We start from the raw sequence: 11538 nt of genomic DNA, 5'->3' as shown, positions 1-11538 counted from the left end.
ATATTTCTGTTGTATTCTGAAAACCAGTTTTGTTGCCTACGTACAGCAGCAGCTGCAGCAGCAGTGAATCCAAACAAGCACATCATTATACAGAATAATTAGAACCAACACAGTGAATTCTCTGTTCAATTCCTCTCTCCATCTGACCGTGAAGGAAACTTATTAAAACTCCACAATATCCTCAAGATTTCACGCGTCGGTGGAAAAAGCAGCGTTTAACCTCAGAGGTACAGTCAGTCACCAAGGTCGTAGTGACCTTGGCGTGTTGCTTCAGTTGTGCCAGCTCTGGCATGAACATATACAGAGAAAAGAGAATAAAAAAAACCCTTTTTGCTCCCCTCTATCCTTGACAAAGACCCCGTAGAAAAAGGTAAAAACACAATTTCGTCGGTGAAAGGGAAGATTTGGCAAGGCAAGGCCACCGGCGAGCGTGCTGCCACACATTAGTTTTTGGGAAAAGCTCTTCACCTGACACGCACGCTTTCGCACAAACATATGTGCAAGCACACGCATTCACGCACAGGACAATCACTTTATTCTATAAAACACATTCCTGTTACTTGAGGAGAGAAAAGACTCCTGAAGCCTTGATAGCAAGTCAAGGTTTCACAGAGTGTGTGATTGAGAGAGTGTGTAAAAACATGCCTTAGCCTTTCACAAGATACAAATATGAAAGTAAATGTACCAAGTAGCCTCATGACTGCTGCAACTCTGAATAAGTGAACTTTATTGGTGGTTTATGGTATGATTTGTGTGTGCGGTTGCTCTGACCATTCTCCACGTGCTCCTCCTCCCCGACGCTGCCCTCCGGTGTGGTCCGCTCGTAGCCTTCCTCGGGCAGCGGCAGGGCTCCCAGCCGCGGCCCCGATGAACTCTTGCTGCTCGGCGTCTCCGAGTCCTCCAGGCCACTGTCATAGCAACCGCCGTCCTGGGGCTGGCTGACTACGGAGAAGGTCACCCGGCGAAGGGTCCCCTGCAGGGAAAACACACACACACAATATGGGATTAATCATCCTGGATTCCTAATCTGAGACTCTAAATCTGGGGGATTAGGCTGGTGGGCAGGGGTCTGCAAAGACATATTGAGATTATCTGATCGTGTTCGCCTTGATTATGAGCTTAGCTGCTACAATGCAGGGTAATAGTCATCAACCAATCACGGCGGTCTTTCAAAAGTTTTCGGTTGTCTTTTAATCCCAGTTTAGATTAATGCAGCTGGACGTGGCTGATGTTTACAAACCTCTGGCCAGCCTGGAGACACTTGTTTTTCATCTGGAGTGGTGCCCAGTAGTAGCAGCTGGGTAATACAGAGTCCACTCTCAAATCGCTTACTTACAATGTTGGATGTTAAATGAAAAGTCTGGTCTGATATTCTATATTTTCATTATTGTCAACAAATCCCGTTGATAAAAACAAAACCAACAATGCATTGATCTCATTAACAAGTCTGTGTATCAAAGCCTGATGTAGCTCCGATCGTTGTTAATTAAACACCCCATAGCAACGGGTGACATGTTCCTTTATGGCCAATAACACAGGCACTGTGGTTTATTTGAAGTCAATCCCAACTACGCCGTCCTGCTGTGTAAACAGGATGGTTATGTGTATAAATACTCACTAGCTGACCAAATGTTTATTAATTCGCTGCTCCTGTTTGAGCAAAGCTTGCTAAAAAATACAGTGTCCATCTGTTTTAGGAAATTATTTCATATTTTTTTTCAAATTAAACTACTATGTATTTATGACCTGTGTTTTAGATTTACATCTGTATTAGAAAGAATACAAGTTTGAGGCTCTTCGGCTTCACTTTTCCGACCCCGGAGGCCCACTGGAAGGAACAAATGTGCATTTGTCTGACATGGTAGGAAGGTTGGAAACTTCTGAGACATGGATTAACGCATTGTTGGTTTTGGTCTTTTCATTGAATTTGTTAACAACAAAAACAGAATATCATCAGTCTTATCCTTTCAGCTCTGTTGATTTCTAGACTGTTTTTTTGTTGTCAGTTTATAATTTGTATTGTTTACCCTTTAGCAACAACTATGTTGAACTTAATTGGGAATAAAAAAAGAAGTATTACTTCTATTTGTGAAAGCTTGAAGTGCAACCACAAGGCTTTTAAAAAGAAAAGGCTGCACCCATCACTGTGAACACAAACCAACAAGCAATCCACCAACACCGACAAATCTCCCAACCCCGCAGTGGAAGTGCTGGTGATTCAGTGACGAATCACATCACTCACTCAAACTGAGCATCACACCTGCTGCGATCTCAACACACAAATCACCCCGGTCTAGTTAGCAGAGCAGTTTTCACTTTGGAGAGAAAAAAAGACTGTAATAAGTCCATGCTGAGAGAATATCAGAGGGAGTTAAATGACTCCGTCTGGCCTGGAGGGATCACTCTGCACCAGGAAGCCCGTTTCTATACAACACCCCTCCTATCTCCTCTCATACTCATTTATCTGCTTGCAAAATTACAACCCTTTCAATTTAGATCTGCTTTGAAACGCGCGGCGCACAGCGAGGACGTGAGGGAACAGAGGGAAGACGCAGATTAGGGCGGGAAAAACTTCAGCTGGGAACGTCGCCTCGGGATAATCTGGAGGGAAACGGATGGACGGCTGGCATAAAAAAGCCCAAACTGAATTCTTCTTTTTCTTCCAAACACCCAAAGAAAAAGGAACATTTTCACCTAATCAACATGCAAGACAAGGGGAGAGAGGAACACAGCGAAATTAATTAGGCAGGAGAGGGAAATTAACGGAGCACTTATTTCTTCCGCCATTTCTTAACGATGCTGAGATGAAAAAGGGATGAGAGAAAGTGACTCAGACAGCAGAGATCGTGAGCACAAGCAAGACTGAGGAAGAGATATTAGATTCTAATGGAAAAGCAGCAGTTCTTGGATTCTCAGTGGCTTCATCTTAACTCTCCACTGAGAGAGAGCGATGTATTTTTAGAGCATTAGTTTAGATGAAGCAGTCCAGCCTCTCTTTCCCACTTGTTCAGACTAGGGGCAATAAGCACAGAGAGGAGGTAGTGGGTGAACAAGTATAGAGGGCCAGAGAGGTCACGGGTAAGGATCATTTCTGTTTTCTTGCGATGTGAAAGAAGTTAATTGTGTGATCTCGCCATAATCAGTTTGTTTTTTTGGAGATCAGTGATGTCGACTTCACAAATAATTACTCTATTTCATGATTTAACAGGCTGTCAAAATTCGCGGGATCATAGCGTAATAATAACTCAACATCATGGCAGAATGTTTTTTCATGATCACAGAATAATTATTTCCTGATGATGATGCCGTAACACGATAATTATTTCTGATCACAAGACAACAAGAGAAATTATTCCTCTCCAGCCTTCTGTTCAGAGGAACAATTTGTAACAGGAATAAAATGAGAGAACTGTAGAGTTTGGATTATTGTTAGCCCCAGTTTGTTCCTCTATGACATTCAATTCACAGCGCTAGACATCCGATTGTCCAAAAAATAAATATCACTTGGCCGTTTAACAACACTGCTGTTCTGACGCTATTTCCAGAATCCTCAAACAACTCTTCGAACCATCTGGAGGAAAAAATATTCCATCATTTTTTACCTTTTTCCTAATCCAAACTAGATCGTATGCCTCCGCCGACCAGTCAAGTTGCAGTTTACGTCCATGTCTGTCCGAAATGTCATCACTTTATCATTTTATCCTGTTAGACATTTCTGTGAAATTGACATGATAAGTGTATGAATTCTTGAATTATAGCCAAAAACGTGTTTTGTGAGGTCACAGTGACCTTTGACCACCAAAATCTAATCATTCATCCTTGAGTCTATGTGGACGTTTGTGCCAAATTTGAAGAAATTAGCTCAAAGTGTTCCTGAGATATCGTTTTCAGGAGAATGGACCGGATGGACGGACAGACGGACCGACGGACGGACAACCCAAAACCATAATGCCTCCGACCACGGCTGAGGCATGACAGAGACAGTAGCTGGAAATTACATATCACCTTGCTCAATTTTTACAAAATTAACCCAAAAACATTCTCTATCAGTTAAACTGGTACACATTGATGTTACTTTCCAATATTTTATGTTTAAAAAATTCATATTTTGCTTGTTTTCCACAAAAACAGTAAGGACACGTGTCATTTTCAGCAACCTGAAATAGGAAAAACACAATCTGCCAAACATGTTAAGAATGATTTGATGCTTTATGGTGCAACAGATGTTTTCCCATCCAGATGGTGAGAAGAATCTTTGAGAAAATAACTTCAGAGCAGCCGTAAGTGTTGTTAAACAAGATTAAGAGTCTACCGTCATGCTAGCAGCTCTGTGAGACTATACATATGCACAGCTGCTCTTTGAGGTAAACGCTAACGTCAGCATGCTAACATGCTCACACAGACGATGCTAACATGCTGATGCTAGGAACTAAGTCATGTTCTTAAGTACATTTATTTTGTACTTCCATTTTTTGCTATTTTATACTTATACTCCACTACATCTCAGAGGCAAAGGTAGGTTTTACTCAACTACATTTATTTGACAGTTTTAGTTACTAGTTAATTTGCAGATTTAAATTATTAACACAAATAATAAATCAACTAATAAATGATTATATTATTGTACGTTAAGCTACCCAACAGTATATAAAGCTCCACCTTTACCAGCTGCAACACTAAAGTGATGAACACATGCATTAATGTTTATAATCCAATATCATATATATTATTCTAAAAAGGGCTATTCTAAAGAATAAGTACTTTTACTTTTGGTATTTTAAGTATATTTCGATGCTAATGCTTATACTGCTAATACTAGTAAGATTTTGAATGCTTGTAACAGAGTATTTTTACACTGTAGTATTACTATTTAAGTTACTCTAAGCACAAAGTACAGCTGAGGCTGATGGGGATGTTATCAGTCAACGTATCCTCATACAACGGTTCGTATGATATCTTACGAAAAGTTATTCCTCATTTTCCGTGCGTTTTCCTACAAATGTCCAGCAACATGTGACGCACGTGTCAATTTCCGCTCATTACATACATACAGTCTTTTCAAAATAAACTTCCGACTTCACAGGAAACAACTTGGTTAGGTGTAGGCAACAAAACTACTTAGGAAAAGATCGACTTGGATAGGTTTAGGAAAAAATCGACTTGGATAGGTTTAGGAAAAGATCGACTTGGATAGGTTTAGGAAAAGATCGACTTGGATAGGTTTAGGAAAAGATCGACTTGGATAGGTTTAGGAAAAGATCAACTTGGATAGGTTTAGGAAAAGATCGACTTGGATAGGTTTAGGAAAAGATCAACTTGGATAGGTTTAGGCAACAAAACTACTTGGATAAGTTTAGGAAAAGATCGACTTGGATAGGTTTAGGAAAAGATCGACTTGGATAGGTTTAGGAAAAGATCAACTTGGATAGGTTTAGGAAAAGATCAACTTGGATAGGTTTAGGCAACAAAACTTCTACGTTAGGTTTAGTAAAAAATGGTGGTTTGGGTTAAAATAACTCAGGAAGTTACGTGACAAATCAACGTTGACTTCTGGTTTCACACGGGGTACGATCATCACTAGCACGGCTAAAAGTTGAATGGATTTCTCAAACATCGCAGAGTATGAATATTTCTGAACAATGGATTCTTAACTGTATGAATGCAGATATCCCTGCGCCACAGGGCGGGACCAGATTGACAAGGAGAGAGTTACTATATGAGGCCTGCTGCTGGTTGCTCTCTCTCTCTTTGTGTGTGTGTTGTTCTATTACAGAATTCATCTGTTCAGCCATGATTCCATCTAATTCAATTTCCCTCTAACCCTCTTTCTGGCCGGAGCTGCCCCCTTTCATTCCTTCATCCCGATAATTTTATTTTCTATTTCTCCCTTCTTTCGGACGATCCTGCAGTCAACTCTGCTTTCCACAGCTGTAACTCTCCCTCTTTACTCTGTTCCTCCTCCCTCTCACTTCCTCCTCCTCCCCCCTCCCTTCTTCGCTTGCCCGTCAGCTTTATGATGTGCCGATCGATGATGTGTCCTTGACCTCGTTATGAGTCCCTCTCCTCTTCCCCACAGCAGGCTTTATTGACCCATAACTCCTTCACTCCCTAGCCCCCTTTTCCCCTCTTTTCTCCATCCTCTACTCATTGACAAAACTCTCCTATTCTACACATGCCCCTATCCCTCTAGCCTCTTATCATTGTTGTCTCCCTTTTTTTTTCAAATTTGGCTTCATCCTCTTTCACTTATCTCCTTCCAACTCTCTACCCATTCTAACATTTTCTATCAATACGGTCTTTTCAAAGCTTTTTACATCTCTGTCTTCTTTGCTCATACCGTAAATTGATCTCTCTTTATTTCCTGTCTGCTTTAACAGTGTCTACCTTCCTCTAAAAAAACTCTCTGTACCCAAGCGCCCCTTGATGTTTTCCAACCTGACTCACAAAACATGTTTCTCTGCGTGTGTATGCTTTCTATTATTTGGCTGAGCAACTGCAATTAAGACTGATTATGAAACATCCTTAATATCAAATGAATGTCCACACACATTCATATGTGTGAGCACGCACACGCACACGCACACACACACACACACACACACACACACACACACAGACACACAGACACACAGACACATACGGATGAATTGGCGTAGGTCCAGTGTGGCCTATGAATTCATGCCTGATGGAATATTAATTGAGTTTGACGGAGGACATAAAAAACCTTCCCCTTAATCTGACACGGGCCATTACAGTTCAATACTGACATGGGAGCTTCACTCATTTGCGAGGCACCGAGAGTGTGTTTGAGTGGGCGCGTTGAGTGCACGTGTGTGCGCATGTAATGCAACTTGTACTGTTCAAGCACATGAGTATCCTGATACAGTATGGGAGTTACTGTGAAGTTATTTCTGGCGGATAGGTATGAATCAAACAGATGCATGATGGGTCTGAACTCAGAATAAACTGAACCATCTGAATCTTGCAGCTCTGAAGGAACTGTGAAAAAGAAATCTCCTGATATATCTTTCATTTCAGGGCAAGAGTGTGTTGCGACGCGCGCGCGTGTGTGCATATGCTTATGCGTATGAGTGAGACTTCGCACCTTTATGTCTGTGTTTTTCTACGGCTGCGTATGAGTGTGACACTTTCAAAGCCTGCAAGATGCGTTATGTCAGCCTGTGAGAATACACGTGTGTGTGTGAGTGGTGTGAGGAGGTGCATGTGTGTGTGTGTAGTGTGAGGAGGTGCATGTGTGTGTGTGTGTGTGTGCGTGCACAGGTTGGCTCAGTCATCAAGGTAATTAGTGTGTAAACCTCCTTGCTGTCGGTTCAAAGAGAATTAACGAGCTCTAGTTAATTAACAGTCTCCCTCTCTTCTCGTTACATGTGTCTGCATATTCAACACGTGTGTGTGTTTGCTGCGTGTATATGTGCAACATCTGCACATCACACTTGTTTGTGCACGTGCGAGCACAATTTGGATGCGAGTGTGTGTTTGGGTTTGTCTGCGCTCTGGTCTGCATAATGAATTGAAAGGATGCGGCTTATGCATAAACCAAAACTACAAATATGGTTGTAGGACTAAGCCACATTTCCCTTTGGCTCTCCGCTCAGTCTCGTTTGTTTTTGACATCATCTAGGTACAGGGGGGGGAAAGACACCGTGTAATGGCTGATCATGTACTATTTATTGGTTTGTTACGTATACATTACATTGTTTAGTTCCTCTTTAGTACATAACACATATTTTGGTCGTTAAAAACACTCAGATTGTAGGTCAGATTTGTCACAAATGTGACGTTGCATGCAAGCAGAGTGAGGATGTCATGCATGATCCATAGCTGATCACAATGCACAGACCAATGGTATATCCCATTATACATATACTACAACGCACTGTATGCCTTAAGGCCCAGACACACCAACCTGACATCAAAGAACTGGCGGCGATGAAAACCACCAGTTGCGTCGCCTCACGTCGCCTTTGTCGCAATGTTCTTGAATGTTTATGTAAAGCACTTTGAATTGCCCTGTTGTTGAAATGTGCTTTACAAATAAAGCTGCCTTGCCTTGCCTTGCCTTGTCTCGGCCAAAAGGTTGCACTTGAACACACTGCAAAAACTACAGCCAACTACCACGTACGTTCTGCCCCTGCGTGAGATGAAATAACTCTCCACACCAGCAGGCGGCGGTAGTCCGTAATCGTCATTCAAAAAGGGAAACCGGAAGACAAGGACGCCGTATATACGAGCCGTTGTTATGATACGTACATGAAATAAAGCGTCGTTTGCCGACCATTTTCACACCACTCTCACTCACCGCTTAGCTTCATTCCAGATGGCCATGTCGCTGTGAAAATATCTGTGTGTTTGCCCTCTTGACTTTACTTGTTGGCTTGCTTTCCTCACTTCCATTTCTCTTCTCGTGCACCGATTCGTTTAAGCTGAACAGCCAATCAGAGTGACTTCTTTCACCGACCGCCGATTCAACATGCTCTCTGACATGGGCAGACTAGAGCCGACGGTGCGGGACACACAGAAAATACTAGGCCGATGGACGCTCACCGACGGCCCCAAACTGTCCGACAAGAGACCGTCAGCTTGGTGTCTCAGGGCCATGGCAGTCAACATACTGAATACAGACCAAGTAAACTTATAATAATTCATTTTCTGCACCAAAATATATTTGACGTTAGACTGTTATGGCTTATTTAGAGCTGACACCAACATTACTTTTCGATCAATATCCACTGACAGTGCGTGATAGCGTTTGGCTCCTGAATTGATATTTGATAGAGTGGATGTGGCCAAATTAGTTGATAGAGGCTCTTCAATAATTACATTCAAACTAAACAGCGCTTCGATTGATTTTAATTACATAAAAGATGTGTTTTTTTCTTTGCCTGCTTGCTTTTCTTTATTAAAAATGGATCAGACTGTCGCAGAAGGAATTCATACATTTTAATGACTGAGAATGAGGAACGATATTCTCTAATACTTCACAAATGTTCATCAGTTACAATGCTGGTTGCTACTTTGATGCACGTCATGATAAATTATGTTTTCATATTTCTTCACCCGACGTTTTCTCCACCCACTTTTCCTCCATGTTGCTGCTGCAAGTTTGCATTTTTTACTGAGCGGAAATAAGCAACTAGAGGTGGAAAGGATATTTTCTTATTCGTAATGGTTGTGTTTCTGTGTTGAAACGGGCAGAAGTCAGACAGTTTTATGAGCCAAATGTCAATCAAGCAGACACTTGACAACCAATTTGTAATCACTCCCTCCAGACACCTGGAATTTTCCTAATGTTGACTGAGGGGTGCAGCTTTGCGTGTTAATATCCCTGCCAGTTGTCCATCACTGGTGATTTCAGCCTGTGGACACGTGATGTTTAATGCTAATGTCAATATTTCCAAATGTGATTATTTTCATGGTAGAAATAGGATTGTGAGCATACTGAAAGTCTCAATTAAAGACCTGATTTATGGAATTCTTTAAGTGGCTTAGCAGCTCTAGTGGTCAGGATGACCTATTGATGATTGAAGCAACCCCGGCATTAAAACATAAAATATGCTTTAATTAAAGGGGAACACCACCTAAATTAAGAATTTCAATATGTTATTTCCATGGTCCAGTAGAGTTCAATCAATATGTGTGAACATGAGCTACTCTTTCTCAAAGGCAGAAACCAGAGAAGGAAATCTCAAACTTGTGTGCTAAAACTCAAACTTGTGATGTCATAGTGTATAAAGACTGGAGCTTCTCCATAGACAATGAATGGGAGACTGATTTTATGGACCCACAGAATGTTTGTTTTCTTTTTTATACCTAAATGATCTTTATTCTATTGTAGTGTTGTCAGTTGTGAAACAGAAAATGTTTCCATATACTCAGACCATTCCCCTGGGTCGTCTAGAACATCTCTCCCCATTCATTGTCTATGGAGCAGCTCCACACCTTATACCCTATGACATGACAAATTTGAGTTTTAGCACTCTAGTTTTGGGATTTGAGAGAGAGTTGTTCATGTTTAATAATATTTTTCGGACTGTGTTTGACCATACGAATAACATGTATGAATTTTGAAATGGGCGTAGTTCCCCTTTAAATAATTGTATTATATTATAATATAAAATAATCGAATGAGTAGAGCTGTCAATCGATTGAAATATTTAATCGCGATTAATCACAAATTAATCACATATTTTTTATCTGTGCAAAATGTACCTTAAAGGGAGATTTGTCAAGTATTAAATACTTTTATGAACATGGGAGTGGGCAAATATGCTTTCTTTATGCAAATGTATGTATATATTTATTATTGGAAATCAATTAACAATACAAAACAATGACAAATATTGTCCAGAAACCCTCAAAGGTACTGCATTTAGCCTAAAAAAAATTATAATATGGTAAACTCAAGCCCAACAGGCAACAACAGCTGTCAGTGTGCTGACTTGACTATGAATTGCCCCAAACTGCATGTGATTATCATAAAGTGGGCATGTCTGTAAAGGGGAGACTCGTGGGTACCCAGAGAACCCATTTTCATGCACATAGCATGCGGTGGCCATGCCAGTTTATCCTCGCCAAAATTTAGCGTAAGTTTGGAGCGTTATTCCCAACAAGTTAGTATGGATTCATTAGGTTCTCTAGTTTAATATGATACCAGTATCTTCACTCCAGCTTTAAAACTGAGCCCGCTACAACCTAAAAATCGCAAGTTGCGTTAATCCGTTGAAGAAGATGCGTTAACATGTTAACACGTTATTCTCATGTTTGACAGCCCTTCTAATGAGGCAATAAATATTTAGAATATTTTGATATAGCTTTCAGGAAATCTACTGGTCAAGCAGACATCTGATAGTCAACGCAAGATCGATATAACAGTCTAATATCACTATTTATATCAAATTATGTCACCTCATCCTGTGTCTCATAATGCGATAGCTTATTTACTACCTAAAAATAATTGAGTTGATACAATGTCAAGTCTTTTGCACATCACAGCTATAACTGTGCAGAATATGTAAGGTGATATTGCACTCTGCTACCACAACACATAATGAAAACTAATATGCCTCTGTTGACACCACATGGGCATAGTCGCAGACTTCATATCTGGAATGCTGATCAGTCAAAATGACCTTTGCCTCGGCTCTCTTGTTTCGCCTCCGTTTAGAAATCATGTTGTGCTAATGCAGCCGGCAAATGTGTGTGTGAGAGTGGAGCGAGAGTAGGAATGAATAAGTGATCTGCAAGTTTATTATAATGCAAATATTCTTGCAAAAATAATGAGTTTGTATTGACTGTTTTTTCTACTGAGCAGTTTTAAAGTAGGAATGCTAAACTGCCATGTAAAGATGCTTTATATATATATATGTGGTTCTACTGATGACATGTTTCATTACCTGTGTGTGTGTTTTTCTTTGCCACGCTTTACGATTGTTTTCTATCATTTTAATTGTGTTATCGTTTATATTCTCCTCTCCACACCAGATGTCTTCCGTTATCATTTTAACAGATTTTTTTTAC

General features: G+C 40.6%; 1 protein-coding gene and 1 long non-coding RNA gene across 2 annotated transcripts in view; one reads left to right on the top strand and one right to left on the bottom strand.

The window, feature by feature from the left end:
• Positions 1–11538, bottom strand: part of pcdh7a (protocadherin 7a) — a 48778-nt gene that overhangs the window by 5610 nt on the left and 31630 nt on the right. The window contains exon 4 of the mRNA XM_037764330.1: positions 772–973. Coding sequence (XP_037620258.1) covers positions 772–973 — 202 coding nt within the window. The remainder of the gene's footprint in view (positions 1–771; positions 974–11538) is intronic.
• The window catches only part of LOC119485059, a 33592-nt gene that overhangs the window by 11844 nt on the left and 10210 nt on the right, over positions 1–11538 (top strand). The window lies entirely within an intron of this gene.

This window comes from Sebastes umbrosus, chromosome 3, assembly GCF_015220745.1.
Source record: "Sebastes umbrosus isolate fSebUmb1 chromosome 3, fSebUmb1.pri, whole genome shotgun sequence".
Classification (NCBI taxonomy): Eukaryota; Metazoa; Chordata; class Actinopteri; order Perciformes; family Sebastidae; genus Sebastes; species Sebastes umbrosus.
This window is presented reverse-complemented; position numbering and strand designations above follow the sequence as displayed.